The sequence below is a fragment of the Hypanus sabinus genome, chromosome 7 (assembly GCF_030144855.1).
Source record: "Hypanus sabinus isolate sHypSab1 chromosome 7, sHypSab1.hap1, whole genome shotgun sequence".
NCBI classification, from domain to species: Eukaryota; Metazoa; Chordata; class Chondrichthyes; order Myliobatiformes; family Dasyatidae; genus Hypanus; species Hypanus sabinus.
In genome coordinates, this window is record NC_082712.1 from 143994069 (window position 1) to 144020766 (window position 26698).

The window sequence follows — 26698 nt, forward strand, 5'->3', positions numbered from 1 at the left end:
GTACCTTCTAATTAACATTAGTTCACTGTTTGAAATTAGAATTAATGCCGTCAAAGAATTTGAGCAGCTGCAAGGTTTCTCTCAGTTTTACCTTGTACTTTAATAAAAGTGAATTTGCAATTCATTGAAATTTGTTACAAATTGAAAAGTGCTTAGATAAATTACATTTTAAAATATTATTAAACGGCTCTGAAACAATTATGGATTTTGAAGATATCTAGGATGCTATCAAAAGGCTTTTTTCTTTTCTCTCTCTACTGATAAGAAGGGTCATCTTAACTGGCTTCTTGTAAATCCAGGTAGGATTCACTGGAGTCTATGCCAAATCTGCCTCTTTTGTAAAACTGTTTTGAAAGGTTAAGATTACTTACTGTTTGGCGTATTCTGTATTACAATTCATTGTGGCGCAGATTGTTTTCTTGATCTTCACATTTCAAAGCATAGAGGTAACCAGACAGTCATTGGCCACTACAGTGCAGAAACAGACCCTTTGGATCATCTAGTCCATACCAAACTATTTATCTGCCTAGTCTAATCAACTTGCACCTGGACAATAACTTTCCAACCCCCCCCCCCCCCCCATCCAAGTATTTATCCAAATTTCTTTTAAGTGTTGAAATTTAACCCACATTTAACACTTATGCTATCAGCTCATTCCACGCTCTTGACTGCCCTCTGAATTAAATTCCCCTTCATGCTCTCCTTAAACATTTCACCTTTCATCTTTAATCTATGACCTCCAGTTCTCTCTCATTCAATCCTTGTGGGAAAAGCCTACATGCATTTACCCTATCTATTTCCCTGAATTTTGTGTATCTCTATCAAATCTACCCTCATTCTTCTGTGTTGTGTGAAATAAAGTCCTAACTTATTCAACCTTTCCCTAGAACTCAGGCCCTCAAGTCTTGGCAACATTCTTTTCAATTTTCTCTGTACTCTTTCAGAAAGTCTTATTGACATCTTTCCTGTAGGTAGGTGACCAAAACTGCACACAGTACTCACCAATGTCTTACACAATTTCAACATGACATCCCAGCTCCTATACTCAGTACATTGATTTATGAAGGTCAATGTGCCAAAAGCTTTCTTTACAACCCTATCTACATGTGACATCACTTTCAAGGAATTGTAGATCTGTATTCCCAGTATCTCTCTGTGAAAGTCCTATCCTGGTTTTCCTCCCAATATGCAACATCTCACACTTGGCTGCATTAAATTCCATCTGCTGTTTTACCAGCTGATCCAGATCCTGCTGCAAGCCTTGATCATCTTCATTGCTGTCCACTACATCCCAATCTTCATGTCTTATGCAATTTGCTGATCCAGTTTACCACATAATCACCCAGATTGTTGATATAACAAACAATAGTGGACCCAGCACTGATCCCTGTAGCACACCACTCATCACAAGCCTTTAGTCAGAGATGCAACTACTACCGTTCACTGGCTTCTCAAGCAAATGTCTAATCCAATTTGCTAAGTCTTGTTGAATGTCAAGTGACTGCACCTTCTTGCCCAACCTCCCATGCAGGATCTTGCTAAAGTCCATGCAAACAGCATGCAATGCCTTGCTTTCATTAACTTCCCCGAAAAACTCTCAAGTTTGGTTAGACGAGACTTACCGTGCATAATGCCATATTGACTCTCTAATTAGTCCCTGATTATCCAAATACTTGTACATCTGGTCCCTTGGAATAACTTGCCTACAAGTGATGTCGGCTCACCGGCCTTCAATTTCCTGGCTTTCTTAACAACAGAACAGCATTAGCTATCTTTCAATTCTCCAGCCCTCACTATGGATGTTTTAAATATCTCTGCTAGCACCCCTGCATTTTCTGCATTAAGGGCATACTTTGTCAGACTGTGGAGATTTATCCACCTTAGTTTCCCTCAAGAATCCAAAGACCTCTTCCTCTCTAATCTGTTTCTGGTTCATGACCTCATTGCTGCTTTGCCTCACTTCTATAGGCTCTATTTGTCTCCCAAGTAAATACAGATGCAAAAAATTCTTGTAAAATCTTTCCCATCTCTTCCAGCTCCATGCATTTCATTAGAAAACATTGGAATACTGAAGAGAGTATCCTGTTAATAACATCTGTGATTGAAATAATCCCAATAGAAAACTGCTTGTATTATGTGTTTAATGCTAATTTGTTTAAACAGCTTGCATAATCTTTCTTATCAGCTATAAGGAGATTTGACATGGAATATAAATGCTTAAACCTTTACCTTTGATTGTCGAATCATTCTTTGCAGAATAAACTATATGTTAGTTTCCTTTACAGCCAAGGAATACATCAAGCCATTTATCCGACCTGTGATGCAGGCCTTATTACATATTGTGAGGGAGACTGAAAATGATGATTTGACCAATGTGATTCAGAAAATGATTTGTGAATATAGTGAAGAGGTAACCCCCATTGCTGTGGAGATGACCCAGCATTTGGTAAGCAGTTAAGTTCATTATGCTCCCAGATAAAATATTATGTCTATGACAATAGTAATCTTGGTACCCTTAAGTGCCTTAATCAATTCACTGTTTTATATAGCTGAACAGTGACAATAAAACTGAACTAACAATGGCCATTTCCTTTAAACAGATTTTTTTAAAAAATCTTAACGTTAGAATCGTTTTGTTCCAGGCAATGACCTTTAATCAAGTCATACAGACTGGCCCAGATGAAGAGGGCAGTGATGATAAGGCAGTCACAGCAATGGGCATCCTTAATACTATTGATACTCTCCTAAGTGTTGTGGAAGATCACAAGGAGGTTAGATAGTTTTATTGGAATCTTTAACTTTTGCCAGTATTCTAATATTGACATATGCTATTGAAGTCTTGAATGGGATGTTTTCCCCCAGTGTACAATTTTAATTCTATTCATATCTATCTCTGAGCAAGGTAATAGGATTTTAAAGTTTTGCATTTTTGTTCAGATTACACAGCAGCTGGAAGGCATCTGTTTGCAGGTTATTGGAACAGTCTTGCAACAGCATGTGTTAGGTATGTGATACCTTCAATCATATTAGACCAGTTCATTGGGTCATACATTTATGTAATGCTGAGTTTATTTAAATTCCAGAATTTTATGAAGAAATCTTATCTCTGGCACATAGTCTAACATGTCAACAAGTCTCACAACAGATGTGGCAGCTTTTACCTCTTGTGTTTGAGGTCTTTCAGCAAGATGGTTTTGACTATTATACAGGTAAGAAAACACAGTTCTTATGTGTTTGAACAAGGAATTAACCTTCAAAACAGATTTATCAAGAATGTCTTTATAATAATAACAATGATTGACATGAGTTCCAAGTATTTTGTAATCCCAATAAGTTTGAGTTTCCTGAACTGAGGAGAATTATGAGGGAAAACTCAGTAAATTTATCCCAGAATTGTCATACTGAACTTTATAGAAGAGGATGGTTAGTTGTATGTTGAGCATGTTTTTCATAGGTGTACTAGTAGGTTTGTTTAAAAATACTTGTATTAAACCAACTTTTGTTGGCAGTGTAAATTTACCAATCCCATGTTTCTAGTTTACTACTTCTCAGGATAATTTTGAAGTTGGATTTTTGCAAATGTGCAATTCAAATGTTCCCAGTGGAAGAAAGTAATATTTTGGAAATCTAGTTTCATTCAAGCTTAAAATAGTTAAAATAGAAACGGGGAACCAATAAATGAAAACTAAATACATTCAAGTTCCACTGCAGTGTAGATTAGTGCAATGTTATTACAGCTTGGAGTGTTGAAGTTCGGAGTTCAATTCTGGTACCGACTGTAAGGAGTTTTTTATGTTCTCTCTGTGTCCGCATGGATTGCCACCACGTGCTCCAGTTTCCTCTCACAGTCCAAAGTATACCGGTTAGTAGGTTAATTGGTCATTTTAAATTGTCATGTGATTATGTGTCATGGGGTTAAATAGATGAATTGCGGCGCAGCACGGTTCATTGGGCTGGGAGGGCCTGTTCTGCATTTTATCTGTAAGCAGAGTAAGTAACTGGATCCTGTTCAGCCCACTGTGTATTTACAGAATTGTTGATTTTCTTACCTTCCCTTTGTAAGTTTGTTAAAATGTTTTTTACTATTTAAAACTGCATGTCAAAGAAGGCAAAGGCATTAATGAACTTCAGTGAATTTAGTTTGAAGCTTTTTTGTGTTTTCAGATATGATGCCTCTATTACATAACTATATAACAGTGGACACTGATACACTACTTTCTGATACCAAATACTTGGAAATGATTTATAGTATGTGTAAAAAGGTGAGTTATTTTGTAACATACAATTGTATAATTTTTCTGAAGTGAAATTTTTGTAGATAGTTCACTTTTATTTTGCTCAACAAGGCCATTGCCATCCATGGTGCCCACCTCTGTTTAGTTAATTTTTCTGTAAGCCACACCTTTCCATGTATCTGCCTACTACTACTAGCAACTTATTCCATACACATTTTGTATTTAAAAAGCCCCTGGTGTCCCTTTTAAATCTATGCCCCCTTATTTTGGACTCCCCCCTACCTTGGAGCAAAGACTGTTACCATCTATTTTATCTACCTCTCATAATTTTAAAACATTTCTATAGGGCTGTCCCTCATTTTCCAATATTCCAAGGAATAAAGACATAGCCTGGTTAACCTCTGCCCTTAACTTAGGTCTTCTTGTCATGGCAATATCCTGGTAAGTCTCTTCTACATAGGACATGTTTAGACATGGGATCTGGGTGTGGCTAGTTAAGCCAGTATTTTAGTGAATCCAACTTCAGACTAACTGGCCAACATATTGTAACCTAGACCAGGACAGAATATTTCATTCTCAATCTCATGGGTAATTCAGAATTCTGGTAGTTTATTATTTTGTTTCTGATACTAGCTTATTCATTCTAGATTGAACTAAATCTCCCAGCTTCTGTGATGGGATATGAATTTGTTTTTAAATAATTAGTTTAGCCCTTTGTTTAACAGCTGTGCTAAGGTGTTCCAATACATGCCTTCCAATGTGGGATTATCTACAAATTTCAATGTCTGCATGCTTTTATACACAACTAATCCAATAATAGAACTACCTACATCCGAACACATAAGAACACATGCTATTGTTTTCTCACAATTTATCAGTTTACTCATTTCAATTTATTTTAAATGTTTTCTTCCCATTTGTTAACCTTTGATTTTGCATCCACTGCATTTTAGTGTACGTTACTGAGTTCTGCTATAAAAAATTCAGATCAAGCAGCATCTGTGGAGAGAGAAAGTTAATGTTAATGATTGACCTTTTAATCATTTCTCTGTATTAACTTGTTTCCCTTTCTACAAATCCTGTACTGTATATCAGTAAATTCTTGCTGACTTGCTAGCATATTGCTTGAGGGAAAAAGAAAGATTAGCAGAGACCTGGCAAAGTTGTCGGACTACATACTTTGCTGAGGTATAATATTTAGCCTGAGAAATCTTTTCTGGGTACAAAGTAAGTTGTGGAAGGTCAGTCATTTTATCGGGGGCAAACAGGGAACCTGTCATTTCCACAACACTAATTTTGCAAGTTTTTTTGTGTGCTGTTTTATGTTTTATTCAGGTGTTAACAGGGGATGCAGGAGAAGATGCAGAATGTCATGCAGCTAAATTGCTTGAAGTGATTATTCTACAGTGCAAAGGGCGAGGTATTGATCAGGTTAGTTCAGTGGAAACTGCACTTGAACCTAGAATATCTTCTAATATTTTTTGACCAAAGCATCAATCGTAAAATGCAGTGGTATTATTTCACTTGGTGTTGTTTTCATTAAATTAAGAGTGAGAATCATTTTGGCTTATTTTGCTCTAACTATAAGGGGGGCAGGGGGAAGCTTCCTTTTCTGGACGATGGACTTTGGAGGCACTCTGTTATCATTGAATTTGACATTTTTACTGGCTGTGGTAGCCGCGTGCAGAAGTTTTACCAATGCATCTTTGTTTTGTTGTTTGAGTATTCTTTTAATTCAGAAGAAAAACTCACCTGAATCTTTAATTTTCTATTGGGATAAAAGCATTAATCAAATTTAAGTATCATCCAATAATAGAAGTGCACTGTACTTAAGATGGCAGTACATGCTATGTATAACTGCACTGCAATGGGTCTAGGTTGGTTTTAACTTCTCCCAAGCCTGTGACTCTTATTATTCTTGCGAATAAAGTGACAAATTAGTGTTCCACTACCGCCTAGTTTCCCTCCAAGTTTCACACCAGTCTGTTTAAGACATATTATTCTTCTTCACTGTTGTCAGATAAAAATCTGTAGACTCTCTGAATGATACTGGGAATTGCTTTGTGTGGAGGACTGCAGTAATTGAATGAAGTGGCTTGGCAGCATTTTAAGGGTAAATCTGAAATTGTCAGCATGTCCAAAGCATAAATTCAGTTGCTTGTCCATTTTGGACCATGTCTACGTATTTACAGTACAGATTTAATGTTGCATAAATAATAGGATATTTTGAAATACTGATTTGTTGTCTTAATATTTTCTGTTTCCCATTTAAATCTTAGAAACTTACAGACTTTTTTTTTCCAGTGCATACCTCTGTTTGTGGAAGCTGCACTTGAGAGGCTGACAAGAGAAGTCAAAACCAGTGAACTAAGGACTATGTGTCTGCAAGTTGCCATTGCTGCTTTATATTACAACCCACACCTGTTGCTGAGTACCTTGGAAAACCTCCACTTTCCCAACAATACTGAGCCAATCACCACCCAGTTTGTTACTCAGTGGCTGAATGATGTAGACTGCTTTCTAGGGTAAGGCTTTAGAGAAAACAAGACTAAGTTAGATTTGCTGAAACTTGAAGAAGGTGCGGACTGTGAAGAGGCTTGAAAATGAAAATGAGAGTAGGCTGTTGCTTAACCAGGTGCTAATAGTGGTGAAAGGCACATTGAGTTATGATATGAATAGCAAACTCTTTGGTTACCCCAGCATATAGTGAGAGGTCATATAGAAAACCTAGGAACAGTAACATCCAGAGATATTTCTTGTTCCTGAACAGGGTTAAATCAATATATTAGGGTGCAAATATACAATGTCTCCTTGTCATTTAATGAATAGGTTTTGAAATGCTAAGAGATGGGGAGCAGTTGTCTTGGATTGAGATTTCACTGTGGCAGACAAATGTGTGTGGATATTGAAGAATGAGCATTATGATAAGGTATCTTGGTGTTATTCCCTGGATAATTGTGAACCCCTTTGCATCTGATCACTAACATGAGAAAATCTGCAGATGCTGGAAATCCAAGCCCTACACACACAAAATGCTGGAGGAACCCAGCAGGCCAGGCAGCAAGTGTGGAAAAGAGTGAACAGTTCACGTTTCGGGCCGAGACTCTTCATCAGGACTGGGGGGGGGGAAATGATGAGGTCTGAGCAAGAAGGTTGGGGGAGGGGAAGATGTAGTACAAGTGGTAGGTAAAACTGGGGGGGGGGTGAAGTAAAGAGCTGGGAAGTTGATTGATGAAAGATAAAAAGCTGGAGAAGAGGGAATCTGATAGTAAGAGGGTAGAAGACTGGAAGGGGAGGAGCACCATAGGGAAGTGATGGGCAGGTAAGGAGATGTGAGAGAGGGAAACAGGAACAAGGGAATGGTTGGGGAAGTGGGGGTTACCAGAAATTGAAGAAATCGATGCTTGTGCCATCAGATTGAAGGCTAACCAGGCAGAATATAGGGTGTTGCTCCTCCGACCTGAATGTGGCCTCATCGCAGCAGTAAAGGAGGCTGCAGACTGGCATACGGGAATGGAGTGTAGAATTGAAATGGGTGGCCACTGAGAGATTTCGCTTTTTGCGTATGTAACATGGGTGCTTGGCAAGGCGGTATTCCAATCTACATTGGGTCTCACAAATATACTGGAGGCCACACCAGGATCACCAGATACAGTAGATGACCTCAACAGAGTCACAAGGGTCTCTTTACCTGGAAGGACTTTGTTTGGGGCCCAGAGAGAGGAGGCATAGATATAGGTATGCCACTTGTTCTACTTGCAAGGATAACTACCAGGAGGGAGCTCAGTGGGGAGAGACAATTGGACAAAGGTGTTGCAAAGGAAGCGATCCCTGCGGAAAGTGTGCTTGATGGTGGGATCCCATTGGAGATGGCTGAAGTTGCAGAGAATTATGTGCTGAATGCAGAGACTAGTGGAGGACAAGAGGAAACCTATCCCTGGTGGGGTGGCAAGAGGATGGGGTCAGGGCAGTCGTGCATGGAATGGAAGAGATGTGGGTGAGGGCGTTGTTGATGGTGGAGGAAGGAAAGCCCTGTTCTTCGAAGAAGGAGGACATTTCATTAGTTCTGGAATGTAACACCTCTTCCTGAGAGCAGATGTGGTGGAGGTGGAGGAACTGATAGAAGGGCGTGGGATTTTTACACTGACAGGAAGGGGTATAGTCCAGGCTATCACTAAGTCTAGAGATATTTAAATATAACTGTCTAAACACACAGTTGAAAGTCTTCAGACAGTATGTCAAAACGTGCTGAATTTAGTGCAACAAACTTTGAGGTTCTGTATAACCAGTACACTAAACTTGTTATTTACAGCCATTAGTTTAAACGATAAGTTGCTTTATCTTTCATCTTGCATCAAGCTGTGTGTTAGCCCTGAATGCAGCAAGAGGCACAAAATTCTTTTAATGAATGCTCCCTTTGTTTCTGAAGTCCAGGTGAGGAGGGAAAGTAGCAGGGTTGGCAGTGGGAGTGCCGAAATAGAAATGGTGAGGAGATAGTCTGTTTTTAAAAAAAAATAAGATTGATATGTATTCTGGGTAATGCATTTTATGCAGTCAAACCAAGATAGGGTTCATACAGTGCAGGGCATTGACAAGTGTTGTGGAATAGAAGAACCTAGTACGGTGCATAGTTTGCTGAAAGCAACTGTGCAAACAGGTGTTTAGCATGCTGGTTTTTATCAGGCAGGGCATCACGTTTAGGAGTAGGGACATTATATTGCAGATATACAGGTAGGTACAGCCACACAGAGTATTGTGTATAGTTTTCGTCACCCTGTTGTAAGAAAGACATTTTGAGCTCCACAAGCTGGAGAGGGTATAGAAGAGATTTAATTTACAAGGATGCTGCCTGGACTAGAGGGCCTGAGTTAGAGGGAGAGGTTGGGGACCTGGAGCACAATGTTACTTAATTGAGTAATTTTTATAATTTTTTGTTTAATGGTGCCATCTGCTAATATTGTTAGCGTCCAATTACCTTTCGTTACTTCCTGTTCACTGTTGAAATGGAATATTGTGCTTTTGAACTGAACTTGATATCCAAAAATTTGTTTGTACCTAGTCAATGACTTCCTCTTCCTTTTGTCAGTTTGCATGACCGGAAAATGTGCGTCCTTGGTCTTTGTGCATTGATTGAACTTGAACAAAGACCACAAATTGTGAACCAGGTTGCCGGACAGATTTTACCAGCTCTGACCCTTCTCTTCGGTGGACTGAAGAGAGCATATGCATGTCGCGCAGAGCATGAAAATGATAGTGATGATGATGATGAAGGAGATGATGAGGACGAAAATGGTATGGCTAAATTCCATTTGAATTTTCATCTCTCATTTAGAATAATTGATACCTGGTAATAAATTACATAGCAAACCTGAGTGACAGTGAGTTGACATGTTCAGGTGCATAGTAACTGTAAAGTAATCTAAGAATGCTAACCTTGAGAAATTTTACACTGAGACAGAATTATCTGGTTCAGATTTTATACACAAGCTTCTCAATTTAAATTGTAGTTAACAACTCTGGAATCTGATAGGAAGTGTCACTTCAGAATTTTTATAGGTTAATACACTTGTATTCTGAATATTTAATATAAAAATACTATAATATGTTACTCATAGCCATTGAGGAAGGTTTAAAGGTGCTCTGTGTCCTTATGAATTCCGCTATGAAGCTGTTCTTGCGTTTTGCTGAGTCAATGCATTTGCTTTTGTTATGTGACTAGTTCTTGAAAAATATTTAATCCAGTACCAGCTAAAATCTGAAGTGGATAGTCATGTGCTATTTGGCCATTCCTACTGAAACTGATTGTGATCTGTAACCCTATTCATTCATTCACTGCTAAAAGTGCAATGCCAACTCTCTGGCAGCTGAAGCTGGTCGTCTTATTTGTGATTTCTTTTTTTCCCCACTGCTGTTGTCATTCTGTTGCAATGGAGTGTACCCAGTCTCATTGCAGCTAAGACACAGGTCAAGTATTGAACTTGATCTTCTGTGCTTGTGCAACTCACAGCTACTCATTGAATAAATTTTATTAATCATTTATTACTCTTAAGAGTGTGTAATGCTTATATTATTTTCATTATTTTATGAGAAACTTTTGCAAGCAAAAAAGTACCAACAAAAGTCTTAGATGGTGTGGCTTCACTGTACCCATTAACTTTTCTCAAGTGTTTTGAAGGTACATGTAATATCAGAGAAATGCATACGGTATACATCCTGAAATTCTTTTTTTTTATAGACATCCACGAAAACGGAGTGTCCCAAAGAATGAATGACAGTTAAATGTTAGAACCCCAAAGCCCCTGCAGCCCCCCCCCCCCCCACACATAATCAGCAGCAAAGCAACGATTCCCCCCCCCCCGGCAAAAAAGTATCTGCACCCCCCCCCCACTGAGCACTCATCCATGCAGCGAAGCATCAATAAAGACACAGACTTGCAGTACCCCAAAGAATACTCATTTACCCGGTAATTCTTCATACCACAGGAACTCTCTCTCCCTAATAAGGGAAAAAAGGTGACCCCGTTTTACAGTGAGAGGGGTGACATAACAAACAACTCGCTGATTTATGATGTTAAAAGTCTGTTGCATCGCTTCTTCCAGGCTCTGTGCACACAGGTCTCTGGCACACAGCCAGCAGCACGTTTGCTGCTTTCGATCTTCCATCTCCCACTACACACCAGTTTTCTGCAGTGGCACCAACCTCGAGTCTCCCGCCTATAGGGCCACAAAATTCTGGAACCCTGAAGGCATGAGTCTTCTTGCCCACATCCCTGGCATATCAAATAGTGCCAGTCGTGAGACTCCCGAGAGCAGGTCCCATTCCCACAAAGAACCGAAATCAGTGGTAACTCCAGGTCAGGGTCTTCAAAAGAACCCTGAAAGGGAAAAATTGAGATATTAAAGATAGAAATAGAGCTGTTTCCAAAGATGCAAGCAAAGAGTCGCTGTTAGGCCCCATCATTCTCCTTTGTCACACTTTTCCTGTTACAGGATCATAAGTGATTATAAGTTCCTTGCCATTCATATTCTTGTTCTTCTCTTAACCTCAATTATTTCTGAAATATGGGCAGAAAATAAATCTCGGATTATCTGCTTTGTTAATCCTCCCCACTGGAACTTTTACTCTTTACAGAGCTTGCTGGGAGTGGGTAGACACTTCCTGTGTGGCATTATGCCAAGGATATAAAAACAAAACTATTTACTAGGAACAAACAGAAAAACATATGTTGCCGTATCCAGTCTTTTAACTTCAGTAAGTTTTGAAACAATCTTGTCAAGGGAATCTATTACTTGGCTGATATCTAAGTGATGATATGCAAATATTACAGAGCATACTGAAGAACAGTAAGATGTTGAGTAGTAAATTTGAGTCCATTGTATAGATTCACTTTGGCAAGTACCCAGGAGGAAAAAGGTTTAAGTTAACCAGCTAAGGTATAATGACGCACTATCCTACCACAGTTATGGAAATGATTTGCTATGAAATGTTCCCTTACTATGTTATCTATGTACTCTGCCCCTTGGATCAACTGAGGTCTTGGTCTAATGTAAGCTATTGAACTATTATCTTTAATTTGTATGTGTGGTTTGAAGGAGGTAGAAATTTAAGATAGAGTTAATCTACCTCAATGACTTTGTAATTTCTTCAAGCAATTCAAAACAAAAATTAAACCTTACAGTTTTCGGTACAAATTCATTATTTGTAGTAGAAAAGCCAACAGCTTTATTTCTTTTGTCAGAACTGGGCAGTGATGAAGATGATATTGATGAAGATGGACAGGAGTATCTAGAAATGTTGGCAAAACAAGCTGGGGAGGATGGTGATGATGAAGAATGGGAAGATGACGATGCAGAAGAGACTGCTCTTGAAGGATATAGCACCATTGTTGATAATGAAGACAGCAATATTGATGAATATCAAATATTCAAAACCGTACTGCAAAGTATGTTTGGCTTTTGAGTTTACTGTTTGAGTAATGATCTTTTATGTATAGATTATATTTGCCAAAGGAAGCTCTGCTGTTAAGCAGTGCACAAAAAACTCAATACCAAATAAAATTGTAAATAGAAACAGTAAACATCAGTACCAGAAAATTACAGATTCTCTTCCTGCCTGTTGGGGGGAGCTTTAGGATCTATGTGCAGTTTAAATGGATAGTTTTGATTTTGAATGTAATGTAAAAACGATTGGAATGATTAAGGTATCTTCAAGCCAACTTACCAATTTTGATGCACCCTGTTTTTATAAATACTCCCAGTACCAATTCCAAATATTACCAGTGACTTGAGAGATCTTCATTAACAGGTGGAGGGGGGTTAGAGAGCACAGTATTAACCCAACTGTGGCATTTGAGATTTCTTGATAAACGCAGATTATGACTGGTGGCATCTTCATTTGAGCAAATCATGACCCGAAATAACTCCCATGGTGTGCTCCACAAATCACTTTGGCTGTTAGATGGGCACTTCTATGAATAGCAGGGAGTGAAAAGAAAATGTTTCTCAGCTTCTGCTAGTATACTGTGTGCAATATGGCTGGGGACTAGAAACAAGATGGATTTAGATTGTGTTTTGTCTTGATCTTTTGCTTTTCTTTGTAATGAGCACTCTAGTGAGTATTTAACTGTTCCATTTAACTTTTTGTTTCCAGTTAGATTTATAATTATTGTTTTAACAACTAGTTTATGTTAAAAATGCATACAAGTAATAATTTTCAACTCAACTGGCATTTTGGGGGTTGGAGGGTCAACCCTTTTGTTTCAGATTTGTAGCATACAAAATACTGGAAACAGCAGATCAGGCAGTATCAGTTGAATAAGAAAAAATAACAGTTCAAGTTGAATATCTGGATTCAGAATTACTTCAGTATATTATTGTAAAATTTCATGAAATGTTTTGTACATAGATCTTAAAACTGTTGCTTAATTCCTCATTACTGTTGCAGTGATCTCTAATAGTATTGGAAGAGTGACTTAGTGTGCCATGTAAACAGTCTGACTTTCCTTACACAGCTATACAAAACTGTGATCCTACCTGGTACCAAGCTCTTACATGCAGTCTTACTGATGAACATAGGAAGCAGTTGCAAGACATTGGAACTCTTGCAGATCAGAGGCGAGCTGCACTAGGTATTTATGCTCCTTGCTCCTGTTTCAACAGGATTATAATTCAGATAAATTTTAGTGCATGAACTTTGTATGTCAAATATTAATTCCTCCAGCCTGTTAATTCCTAAAGAAATCTTACTTATGTTTGTTGTTTCCTCAATTACAGAGTCCAAACTGATAGAAAAACATGGTGGATACAAGTTCAATGCTCCAGTAGTGCCAACTTCATTTAATTTTGGCGGTTCTGCTCCAGGAATGAATTGAGTTCGCTTTTGATTCATTGTACTGTGTGACTGGTTGTAGTAAAAGCTTGTGTTGTTCCTTCCAGTAGTGGTTCCAAACAAACAAAAAAAAATCAGTTGTATCATCCACAAAATCCACTCAACTTCCTACTACGTGGAATGGACAAAATGACCGGAGAAGTGGGAATTTGATCATGAGAGCCCTCTGGAGAAGAAAAACAAGTTTCAGAGGAACATCGGCCTGAGAGAGACTAATGTTAAGAGAAATAAATGTCTCCAACCATAGGAAACTGAAAAGCAAGGAAAAATGTCACGTTGACAGCTTATCCTTGATTTCATTTCAGGCAGGGAAATCATTGGCTTCTGGAATAATTTCAACACATCTGTAGTTTAGGCTAACAGGCTCCTTCAGTGTTTACATCCCATAATAGTGTTAGTATTAGTCTGGTTTTCCACATTTCAAGTTAATTTTTAATGTAAATACAACAACAGGTAGATAACGCTCAATTGTCTCCAAATTTTCCTGTTCATGCCAAGATTAAAAATGATTGTATTCAGATGTAGATTATCGGACGCTGAACATAACACTACATAATGGCAGGTGTGTATTTGTAAATGCATAAATAGCACTTTGATAATACTTAAGCCTTCTAGCCTTCTAAATTGAACAGCAAATTTGTTGTTCTACAAGTTCAAAGAATATATGATCTAAATATAAATGGAGACATTATGTTTTAAAAAAAAGGTGTTTTGCCTGTAGCCACCATTTCCATATTTGATTGGGATTTTTGGCTATGTGAGAGTCAATGATATTTCCATTGCTGCTGAAAATGGCAGTGCCCTCAGTGCCCTTTTTTAAGCTCTCTATGTACAAGTCTTTTTTTAAATAATAAATAAATTTGAATACATTGATATCATAAGCACTGAGTATTTCAGTACAATCTAGAAGCATGTAAAATGGACTTGAACATAAAGCTCTAATCTGAGGAAAAAGTACTGTAATTGGTTGAGTGTATGGATGAGCCATCTGTATATGCAACAAGCTATTAAAACAAAATTGGGTTGAAATTTTGTTGTTTAAAAAAACTTGTCTTTGTTTAACTTTTAGTGTTAAACTTAGGATCTTCACAATTAGGAGAAAGTACATTGGTTATCCTTTTCCAGGCACTTGTTCTCTCATGAGTAAAGAGTTCATTCTCAGCACACAATTCTAATTGCAACTTGCACTGTTAACATCACAAATTGTAGATGTGCTTGTGTTAAATAAATGCACGGTGTGGCTTGTGTGCAAACTGATATTTAAAAATCAAATGGTTATCTGTGTGGTTGGCTTGCAGAACAGTTCTGGCTGCTCTTTGACTTGGTGAACAAGATAACTTTTGGGGTTTCTTTTGAACACGTTTATTTAATGTTGCATTATGCTGCACTTTAACACAGGTTGTGATCAAGATGTGTCACAATTGAGCAATGGTGATTGTGTGCTTCATTGCAATAAAGTGGCAGTTGTTTACAGAAATGAAAAAAAACGAAGGAATAGTGTTTGGAATGCAGAAAATCATACTGGAAGGCTGATGGGGAATTGGATGGAAATATGAAACTGGTTGAAATTGACAAAACTATTGTTGAAAATAGTCTGGTGAAATTCAGAACCAAGGATGAAAAAGTTGGAACTTTGAGTATCTACTGTTTTTTTTTAAAGAAAAACCATGCGGTGATATCGCAGAGCATTAATAATTTTTGCAGATTCCTGTAACCCTGTGGTGATATTCTGTTACAGAACTTTAATAAAAAAAAATTGAGCATTCAAGACCAAACTTAAAGTTAATTGTCCTTTGTCTGCAATCAAATGAAATGAAATGAATTGACAGTGCTACCAGATATTTCAGGAAGTTCACTATGATTCTTCATACATGACTGTCAAACCATTTAGTATTAAACTAGTAAAGCACATTGCTTGTTGTAATATTAGCTTATAAATTTAATTTTAATTACACTAGCACAGAATGTATAGGGTATTTGATTATTTTACTTCATTAAGAGGCACTTGTTCTATTCTGCCTTTTAAATTTTGTCTTTCCTCCTAAAATTTGACCACTCACTGCTGATGAAGAATGTAAAGAATTCTGGTCACAATTATGACAAGATTCATTATACAAGCTTTGAAGAAAAACTCATGGATCTTGTTTTCTCATAAATTGGTCAGTTTTAGAATCTGAAAGTTAATTTGTTTTAAACTGAGGTGATACTACAATAAAAATTAGCCCAAGAAAATGGAAGGGATTTTTACAATTAGTCTAATTTGTAACTGCTTAGGAGGAGCTTGGATCCAAGTTGGTAATGGATTTTAATGTGTATTGTAGTGTCTAAATTCGGCAGAGTAGTAAAATTCTGCATGGTTTATGTATGTGATTCCTGTCATTGGATTGTGACCTTGCAACATTAATGCATTTCAGGTCTGCATGCTTAATACTTCCATGAGTCACAAATGTGTATGTAATTCTACTATTGCTCTTCCTGATTTTCCCTTCTATTCCTACCATTGTTGAAAGGAAGGTTGGAAGGAAATTGAAAAAACATTGAATTGTTGCATTATATAGATATATTTTGTATGTTCTGCCTATGGCTCTTTGAAATCTTAACTTCCAAGGTTAAAATGGATCTTTCCTTACTACATTTTTTACTCGAGGGGTGTACTATTCTTTTCAATCAGATTCCAGGCAAGCCTTTGCTATGGGAACCAAGCTAATACATGTTGACAAAATTTCCTTCAATTTCAAAACAATTCAGCTGAGTTCGTAATGTTTCCAAGAAGGGCTTGTGGATAGTGATATGCAGTGTATGGCTTGAGAAATCATAATTAATTAATACAGCCCACTTTTGATATGTGTTGAAATCAACTAAATGCAATCTTTTATGTATTTTTTTTTGCTAATATGACTATTTTATAATTCTTTACTAGTTTCTAACCAGGTATACAATACTGGATGGTAATTGTTGCAGAAGAGTTATCTATTGCAGAAGCTACACCAAAAGAGAGAAAGTTTTTAATACATAATGGTGCTAGTTAGCGAGTTGCTGAATGGGAGAGGGGTAGTTGAAGGGACAAGTAGGGACCTTTTATAAATGAGAACGTTGGTGGAAAATGAGTTGATCTAACCTGGGTATGTTAAATGAATCTAGTCAATGGCCCTCTGTCAGAACTGGGGGAAAAAAATTCAATATAGTTTCAAGTTTCAGAAAAGTTGGGAAGAAAGAAAGAAGACAAAGGGAACATCAAAAATTTTCAAGTAGTAATGATAGATCCAATGTTGTATTGCCTTGCCCCATTACAAGAACAGTGTGGACCCTTTGGAAAAGCGTCCAGAGTAAGGTTTACCAGCATGTGGCCTGAATTTGAGCTACATGGGGAGGTTGGTTGATTTTCCTATGGAACATTAAGAGGCTGCAGGGAGACTTACAAGTTTATACATTTATGAGAGACATGGATAGGGTAGATGGTCAGTTTTTTTTGCCAGGCTAGATGCATCAAATACAAGAGGACGTGCATGTAAGGTGAGGATAAATTTCATTTTATGTGACAGTTGTAGGTACTTGGATATGGCTATTAGGAGTATTGGTGGAAGCAGAAATGATAGGTGTTAAAGGGCTTTTTTGGGACACATGAATATACAGAGAATAGAGGGATATGGACTTGTGCAGATAAGACTTAGTTTGATTTGCTTGGCATAGATGTGGGCTGTAAGGCCTGTTCCTGTACTGCTTTATTGATTCATTTACAGTATGCTAATACAATTTTCCATTTTTTTTGCAAACGTAACATCTTCAGGTACTGATTTATATAACAGGCATTTTCTCCCATTTTCAGTGAGATTTTAACAGCTGACTTATCTTCCCCTGTCCTTTCAGCATTTAAATGGACCATTCACTTAATGATCTACTCTTGCATCTTCACCGACCGCTGTCCTTTAAAAACCACCGTTCTGTATAACTAGTCATTTTATCTGTTCCTTTCCTGCTAACCCAAGACCTAAAGAGTTATTTAAGGTAAAGCAGCAATTCCAGTTGCATCATTTGGAAACTATTGCATCGCATTAGGTACTCATGGTGTGATAGTATTTGCAATTGGAGAAATCAAACTGGGTATTTGCAGAGCATCTTTCTCAAATTGTACAAGTCACTCTGATATTCCATGGACTGTCCCTTTAGTTTAATTTACCATACTACTACTCCTTTAAACTATGTGACTCACTGCACTGTTCCAGCAAGGTTCATTATGTTTGATGAATAGTGCCTCTCTGAGCATATTAGATTCCTTTGAGACCAATGATAAGTTCAATTTTGGGTAACTCACTTTCTCTAAATGTCTCCATATTGGTAATTTCTGATGGTCATTTTGTCAATATTTATTTAGTTCATGTCTGTTTCTATGTCCCTTTGTTTCAATTCGTCTTTAATCTATCAATGGTTTGTCACTGTCAATCCTTGCCTTGGCCCATCAGAGACATTACTTTTATCCTTTTAAAATCCCTCCCTCCTGCAATTTAAAACCAATGTTTTTTTTCTCATTCAAGATTGTTTAATGTCATTTCCAGTACTTAAGTCGAAAGGAAAGTGAAATAATAGTTACTCTGGATCTAATGCAGCATAAAAAAGCACACTAAGATGAACACAAAAAAACTCAATAAATATAAATGCGTAAGAGCTTATACATTGATAATATATTCATAAAGTGATGTGAGGCACAGGATTCTGTATATAAAGTGATGGACAAGTAATGATAGTGGTGGGATGAGACAGTGGGTGGAGGTGTTGCTCAGCCTTACTAATGAGAAGTAATTATTTTTTAATCTAGTTGTCCTGGTGTAAATGCTACGTAGCCTCTTATGAGAGTGGGACAACCTGTCCATCAGCATGGTGGGTGAGATCCTTCATGATATTGTTGGCCTTTATCCGGCACGTTTTTGTATATATGTCAATATTTCCCATTTGTGATCATCTTCAACCTGAAATGTTTCCACAGATGGTGCATGAATGTATAATACTTATTTCCTACTTTGTCTATATTCCACTATAAATGCTGCCTGGCCTGCTGAGTTCCTCCAGCATTTTGTGTGGGTTAGCACAGTTTCCATCAATTTACAATCTCTAAGCACAATGAGTAAAATTTCTCAAGTTCACAATTGTTTAAAAGGAATGGATAACTAAAACTAATTGGTGGAAATAGTGGTAAGGTTTTTCCAAACTTCCTTGCATGCTGTACATTTCTTCTGGTATTTCTCTTAGTAATCCATAAGGTCAAGTATTAACACATACCACATTGGAGAAATTCCCTGCAAATCTGAGGTTTGTTAGCCACTTCCAAAAGGAGTCTGATGAATCGATGGAAACTAGATTCCATTGGAGTGCACTTGCTGATTTATGCTGACTTTAAAACATTTATTCACATCCCACTCTTGTTTCCTGCTCTTCCCCATGCTCCCAATTATAACCTCTGCAGTGCTTCCAGATTTTCATACCTATGCGTATCACATGCATGCTTATGTAATTGGCTCTGCATTCCTTTCCTCATTTAAAGTGCTTCTAAGACATTGATGCACCATCAATAACTCTCTGAGATGTGAGGTGAGATACAGGCTTTTATTGACTGGAAGAAAGAACAAGCAGCAATTGACCACCATGCTACATCCTGGAGACTGAGGGCAGGGCTCTGGCCCCAATCGCCTTTATACCAGGGTCTGTGGGAGGAGCCACAGGAAGAGTCGGGGGGGGGGGGGGGGCGTGTCCAGGTATATGTAGTTCACCACAGATGTTACACCCTGAACAAGCCTTCAAGCCTTAATATCTCAAAGCGTGACCCAGTGTGATTTGTTAAAAATCTTTTAACCAATTGGATAACTAGACTTCCTTGGTTGGGGAGATTGAGACAGCAGCACAGTCTTGGTCAAGCAGTTTGATAGAATAAAGACCTGATGAAGATGGCAGAGTTTGTTATTGAAACATCAATTATAATTGATATATGTACCCAGCTGGAAATCTGGAGGTTTATTCACCATAGAAGGTTTTCTAAATTTTTGGGGCCCCTCTATGGAACAAAGGGTGTGCTGGCATTTGGAGGTTTATGAGAGTGCTACAAGAATGGAAGAGTTAATGCATGAGGAATGCTCTGGGCCTGTACTTGCTGGAGTTTAGAAGAATGAGTGGTGGTGGGGGGGTGGAGTCTAGGACCAGAACCTCAGATAAGGGAGCCTTTTTTAGATTAGATGACGAACTTCTTTACCCAATGGGTGGTGAATCAGTGGAATTCATTGCCACTTATGGCTTTGGAGGCCAAATAACTGGGTATATTTAAAGTCAAGTTCGATGGTACTTGATTAGAATAAGTTACCCTAATATTCCAATGAATCGCTTTTATAATCAAAACAAGCTTAAGAGTCTGCTTAACTCGTTGTTAATAAAGACTGAATACTCCCACTAGTCGGAAGAAAGATGTCTCCACTCTGCCTGTGATGTCAATTTCTCACCAAGCACTGTTTAGCACGCAGCACAACTCACCTTTGTAAAATTTCTCTCTTGAAGCTGAGCTTTTTAACTTTCTACCACGTGGTTATGTCGGTAGACACTTCCACTATGGATATTGTTAACCTAAGAATCTAAATGAAATTATTCTGTTATACTTCCTATATTTGTTGCTCTACTGCAAAAGCCACTTCTACTTCCTTCTTTTGTATCTTGAAACTTGTTTTACTGCCAACCTTTTCTAGTTCTGATTAAAGGTACAACTTCCTGCATAGGAAGGAAACTGAGCATTCGAGCAAAGAAAAAATACAGAAAGTGGGAAACAGACAAAAACTAGATAGTAATGGAAATACTGAGCAGGTTTTGCATTTTGTGGAGGAACAATGTTAACATATCAAGTCAATAACCCTTCACCAGAAGTGAAGAATGAAAATTTACATGTTTTAAGATGCCTGGTAAGAGAGATTCAGAAAAAATCAGGTGTCTTGATATTGTGGAGACCAAGGTCTCAGTAACACAATGCTGCAGAACATCTATCTAGGCACATTGTAGTCATTGGGACTTAAAAATTTTGGATAACCTACTTTCGCTGACTATATCTAAACCAGCTCAGGTAACACACAAAATGCTGTTGAAACTCAACAGGCCAGGCAACATCTATGGAAAAGAGTACAGTTGACGTTTCGGGCAGAGACCCTTAAGCAGGAGCGAAATATCCAGACTAAGTGCGGTTTTTGATTATGTTAACAACACACACAAAATGCTGGTGGAACACAGCAGGCCAGGCAGCATCTATAGGGAGAAGCACTGTCGGCGCTTCGGGCTGATGCCCTTCGTCAGGACTAACTGAAAGGAAAGATAGCAAGAGATTTGAAAGTAGTAGGGGGAGGGGGAAATGTGAAATGAAAGAAGACCGGAGGGGGTGAGATGAAGCTAAGAGCTGGAAAGGTGATTGGCGAAAGGGATGCAGAGCTGGAGAAGGGAAAGGATCATGGGATGGGAGGCCTCAGGAGAAAGAAAGGTGGGGGGGAAGCACCAGAGGGAGATGGAGAACAGGCAAACAACTAAATATGTCAGTGATGGGGTAAGAAGGGGAGGAGGGGCATTAACGGAAGTTGGAGAAGTCAATGTTCATGCCATCAGGTTGGAGGCTATCCAACCAGTATATAAGGTGTTCCTCCAACATGAGTTTGGATTCATCTTGACAGTAGAGGAGGCCATAGACAGACATATCAGAATGGGAATGATTATGTTGGTCGCTTTGCCGAGGCAGCAAGAAATGTAGACCAGTTTACCTACAGTATAAATGCCACGAAAATGCCCTTTTTGCAGCATCACCGCAGCGCAAATCATCCCAAACGTAACCTTTCTAATGAAGGGACACAGGCCGAAACGCAATTCCTCTCCATCGATGCTGCCTGACCTGCTGAGGTCCTCCAGCATTTTGAGTGTGTGTTACTCAGATTTACCAGCATCCGCATAATCTCTTGTGTTAAACTTGAGCTAACGTAATGTGTGTAATACCGATGTGGCTGGATGTATTTTCATATTCTCAAAGACTGAGAAAAAAGAGATTCCTCGCCTCACCCGTCCCTGCAACACACGGCACCGCGCGTGAAGCGCGGGCACGCAAGCCCCGTCGGGTCACGTGCACTGCCGTTGACGTCACAAACGGCGGCCGAGCCTTCGCGCACCGCCATCGGGTCCGCCAAATCGGCAAAGAATTGGGCCTGACATGCTGCTTTCGTTCGCTTTAATTTATTAGACACTGTAAATGCATATTCTGGGAGTTTTTACGCAGCGATTATGAATTGAATTAATCTTGTCGCATCCCAATTTTTTTAAAATGGCGTCTGGTAGCACCCGGGAACCTGAGTAATTGTGATCAGGGCAGCCATCCTTTACTGCACCAAGTCCCAGTCGAATTAAATATGCATGACGCGACCCTGAGTGACGTACGGTAGCGACCAATGAAATGTGCGTCTGTTGAATAGTCGGCCGGCGTCCTCCGTCGAATGAGAAATGTGGATGGCGTGGTCGAGCCCAGGGTGGCAGCCAATGGGAGTGGCCGAGGGAGGCGGGCACGGCGGGAAGATGTGCGATTCAGGGTGCAGGGCGGGCGCGGGACGGCAGTGTGTTTCCGCTCCTGATGCATGGTGGTCGAAGGGAGGAATTGTTGGAAAAAAAGAGGTTAGTAATTTTTTTTTACCCAGTGTGCCCTATTTCTTTTACCCAGCTCGGCCAAGGTTTGAGCTGTGAGAGGGGCAGATGTGTCCGGGAGCCGTGCTGCCGTTCCCCGGTGCTGGCGAGCTGGTGTGAAAGTTGGTTCCTGCAGCTAAATGATGAAGGGTCTTCTCGTCTCTGCCTCTGGTGCTCAGCTCATTTTCAGAGCTGTCCCTATGTTCCCGGCCGCCGGCTCAGGGGCTGCCTTGCTTCTCATCTCCAAGCCACCGAACACCACCGTCCCCGGCTGCTCCCTCTCCCTATCTCTCTCGACAGAGGATTGCCTCTCACCACGCCGCCAGCAAATCCGGGAGATGTCTTTTGTGATCGGTAACTTCGTGGATCGAAATGAATCAGCTCGCGCCTTGTAGCCCTTAAGAACTGCTAATGTTGAAATAAAAAATGATAATGTGCCAGGTCTGTCACCCACTGTACTGATGGAAGCTCGGTCATTTTGTTTTACTTCCCAGGTGTTTACTGTGCAACAGTTTTGGGTTCCGTTTTTTGTATGAAATTTGTGTTTGATATCTCCGTTTTTGTCCTTGCCATAAACTAGATAGAAGTATTTCCTGATCAGAAGATCGTTTAATCATATATTCCAACGTGGTGTTGTCATTAATGGTAAACTTCAAAACTTTACAACGAGAACTTTCTGGTTCTTTCGCTGCCGGAATTTTGCTGGTATCGATTTGTTTTGCGTTCAATTGACAAAATCTGTATTGAACTACTTGTAGGTTAATAGTTATTTAATATCACCTTCAATATTGGTATTTTATCGTAGTGAACCTTACAGAATTTTGTGCAACTATCTCGTGGTCGAAGTTTGTAAATAAAGTGAATTCCAGAAAAAAAGTATTTTAAAAGCAGTTCCCACGATAGCCTGCCTTCCTTTTATACAAGGTAACAATAGGGTTAGTCATGCGGTCCATACAGTTCAGCTAATTATAACGACTCTTTGTGGAGTTTAACTCGTTGTCTTGGATATAAACAATATTATTAAGAATAATTTAAAGAATTGATTTTTTTGGGGGTGGGGAATATGTGACATGGATACCAGAAACTTTTCATTTATGATATGATGTTAATCAGGGTCCAATTCAACCTGACCTTAAGGACAATTAACATAAACATGTGAATGAAGGACTCATGTTGATATTAAATTATCAGTATTAGGACATTGACAGCTGACAAAGTTGGAATCAAGGGTGAAGTTAAACACAAAGTACACTGCAGATGCTGGGATCAAAGCAACACGTGCAACACGCTGGAGGAACTCAGCAGGTCAGGCAGCATCCATGCAATGTTTGTTTCCATTGATGCTGCCCTACCTGCTGAGTTCCTCCAGCGTATTGTGAGGGTGAAGTTAATTTTGGTTGTATATGACCCAAAGCCTTGTCATCACTGCCTGAGTTTTCAAATCACTTTTGTAAGTAATACTGGTAATGCAACTTTGAGGCACATTTGTTTAGAACAGTGAGTACAGGAAAATCTAGGTTTTTTGTCATATCTTAGGCATGCCTACAGTTATGCTGATTTGGGTACCTTCTGAGGTTTCTGATCTAACAGCAGTGAGGTCACAATTAGAAGAACTTAAGGAGTTATGTTGTTGGGAAACTGATGCTGGGCAATTGTTCAGTGCTGTCTAGTTTTACCATGCCAAGACTTTGTTGAATCCATGTGGGTAGCAGGAAAAAAGTTACTTCATTTCACCAAATATTAGCCCTAAGTGCGAAGAGCTAACCAACTCTCAGTAGTGTAAATGGGGGGGGGGGGGGGGAGAGTTGAAAATTCTCAGTAACCGTGCAGCATCTTGCAAAGAGAAACTAAACCTGTCGGATTAGTGACCTTCAAGCAGAATTAACCATATTATTTCAAATCAATTTCAAAGAAAAAGAGAGTCAGTAGAAACTGGAAATAGGCTAAAGTGGAAGCAGCCAAGGGAAAAAAAAAATGAAACAAAGTTATGTGTGGAAAGAGAAATTGAGCCTATATTTCAAGTACAAGAGAAGAAACAGTTTGAAGTTCTGAGACATGGAGGACTTGAGAGAATAAAGGGGATGTCTGTATAGTGTGAATGCCTAAAGTGAATGAGGAAAGTGAAAGAATACACCTGAACTGAGAGGCTGAACATAACTGTTACTTACATTTTTATAATTTAAAAAGATGCACCTTTCTAAGGAAAAAAACACACCCTGAGTAACATAGATCAAGGAAACATTAATCATTTCTTATTTATCAAATCGTTATTAAAATTGTTAGTGCTTAAAGGGAGTCTTGAGCGGGCTGAGGATTACTGAAATCAGTTGGCTTTGTGCGGTTGCAAGAAAAGGTTTGTGAACCCTTTGCAATTAACTGGTTTTCAGTATTAATTACATAAAATGTCATCTGATCTTCATCTAAGTCACAATAATAAACACAATCTGCCTAAAACTATTAACACAAACAGTTGCACTTTTCATGTTTTTATTGAACGCATCGTTTAATCATTCACAGTCCTGGCTGGAAAAAGTATGTGAACCCTTGTACAGTCGGCCTTCCTTATCCGCGGATTCAACCAACTGTGGATCGGGAAAACCCAGAAGTTCTCTCTCCAGCACTCGTTGCTTGAGCATGTACAGACTATTTTTTTCTTGCCGTTATTCCCTAAACAATACAGTATAACAACTATTTACATAGCATTTACATTGTATTAGGTATTATAAGTAATCTAGAAATGACTTAAAAGTACAGGCAGTCCCCAGGTTATGAATGAGTTCCATTCCTGAGTCCGTCTTTAAGTCGGATTTGAAGTGGGAACAGGTATTATTTAGTGTCAGTCAAACGTTTTTCTTAGTATATGGTACTTATTTTACCTTTCTATGCATATAAAACAATTAAGAAACATATGTATTTCAATAATTTAACCACTGCATTGCTTAGTAATAATTGTAGCTTTCATCGGGGAACAGCCTTTCACATTCTCCATTAAAATTGTTCTGATTGTTGACTGATTGTGGCCTAACGCTTTTCCAGTGACCGATGGTGTTTCACCTCTTTCCAATCGCTTAATTACTTCCACCTTATTTTCAATTGCAATCGTGATTATTTTCGTGAACAGAAACACTGTGGATTCAGAGCTGCACCGCCAGGTCCTAATGTCCACCGCACTGAGACATGTTAAATAAAGTCCGGGATTCCGCTGGGTCCTAAAGACCACCGTGTTGCTACGTGTTAAATAAGGGACTTGAGCATCTGCAAATTTTGGTATCCGCAGGGGGATCCCGGAACCAATCCCCTACGGATGAGGAGGGCCAACTGTATTTAAAAAGTGGTAGAACCTCATTTAGCAGTGATAACCTCTATCAAACATTTCCTGTAGTTAATGATCAGACTTGCACGACATTGAGGAATTTTAGAGCATTTCGGTTCATCAATATTTCTGGGATACCTTGCAGGTCTTCAGGTCATGCCACAGCATCTCAATTGGATTAAGATCTGGACTCTGATGAATTTTCTTTTTAAACCATTCTGCTGTTGATTTACTCTTGTGTTTTGATCATTGTCTTGTTGCATCATCTGATTTCTATTAAACTTCAGGTGATCGACTGCTACTCTGGCATTCTGTCAATTTTAAATTCATTGTTCCATCAATAATTGCAAGGTGTCCAGGCCCTGAGGCAGCAAAGCAGCCCCAAACCATGATGCTCCTTCCACCATGCTTCACAGTTGGAAAAAGGTTTTTGGTGTTAGTGTGCAGTGTCCTTTTCCCTCCATGGCAGTGTGCATTTCTGCCAGGTTCAACTTGTGTCTCATCTATCCACAGAACATTGTCTCAGAAACATTTTGGAACACGGGATCAGCCATGATGGAATGGTAGAGCAGACCTGATGGACTGAATGGCCTAATTCTGCTCCTTTGTCTTATGGTCTTGTGTAAACAGCAATAATTCAGGTGGCCTTTTGCAAGCTTGAGATATGCAGCAATTTTTTTGGGAGGTAGCAGTGGCTTCCTCCATGATGCCCTTCCATGACACCACTCTTGTTCAGTTTTTTTCTTACTGTGGACACATCAACAGGTTCTAGAGATTTCAGCAGGTCTTTTGCTGCTGCCCTTGGGTTCTTCTTCACCTCTTTCAGCATTCATTGATCAGAACATCTGACTCCAAATAGCTTTTGTAGAAGGCAATATCCCAGAGGTTCACGAGCATTTTTGAACCTATGATTGTTTAAATGGTGTAGTCAGTGTTGATAAGGAGTACAATTGTTAGTGTGTTATTGATGTAAGCAGATTTTGTTTGTCTATCATTGTGACTTAGATGAAGATCAGACCACATTTTATGAGTAATTAATTGCAAAGGGTTCACAAACCTTTTCTTGTAACTGTGGATAGAAATTGTA

At 38.9% G+C, this 26698-nt stretch overlaps 2 protein-coding genes across 3 annotated transcripts in view; both read left to right on the top strand.

The window, feature by feature from the left end:
• The window catches only part of ipo7 (importin 7), a 53254-nt gene extending 37851 nt beyond the window's left edge, over positions 1–15403 (top strand). Inside the window, exons 15-25 of the mRNA XM_059975869.1 lie at positions 2286–2446; positions 2643–2771; positions 2938–3004; positions 3084–3209; positions 4165–4262; positions 5571–5666; positions 6540–6760; positions 9322–9527; positions 11974–12177; positions 13246–13362; positions 13508–15403. Coding sequence (XP_059831852.1) covers positions 2286–2446; positions 2643–2771; positions 2938–3004; positions 3084–3209; positions 4165–4262; positions 5571–5666; positions 6540–6760; positions 9322–9527; positions 11974–12177; positions 13246–13362; positions 13508–13605 — 1523 coding nt within the window. The 3' untranslated portion in view covers positions 13606–15403. The remainder of the gene's footprint in view (positions 1–2285; positions 2447–2642; positions 2772–2937; positions 3005–3083; positions 3210–4164; positions 4263–5570; positions 5667–6539; positions 6761–9321; positions 9528–11973; positions 12178–13245; positions 13363–13507) is intronic.
• A 6767-nt stretch (positions 15404–22170) lies between these two features.
• LOC132397289 (zinc finger protein 143-like) overlaps positions 22171–26698 on the top strand; it is a 49972-nt gene continuing 45444 nt past the window's right edge. Inside the window, exon 1 of one of the 2 annotated variants that reach the window (XM_059975872.1) lies at positions 22171–22289. In XM_059975872.1, coding sequence (XP_059831855.1) covers positions 22253–22289 — 37 coding nt within the window. In that variant the 5' untranslated portion in view covers positions 22171–22252. The other variant, XM_059975874.1, reaches the window with a different exon arrangement.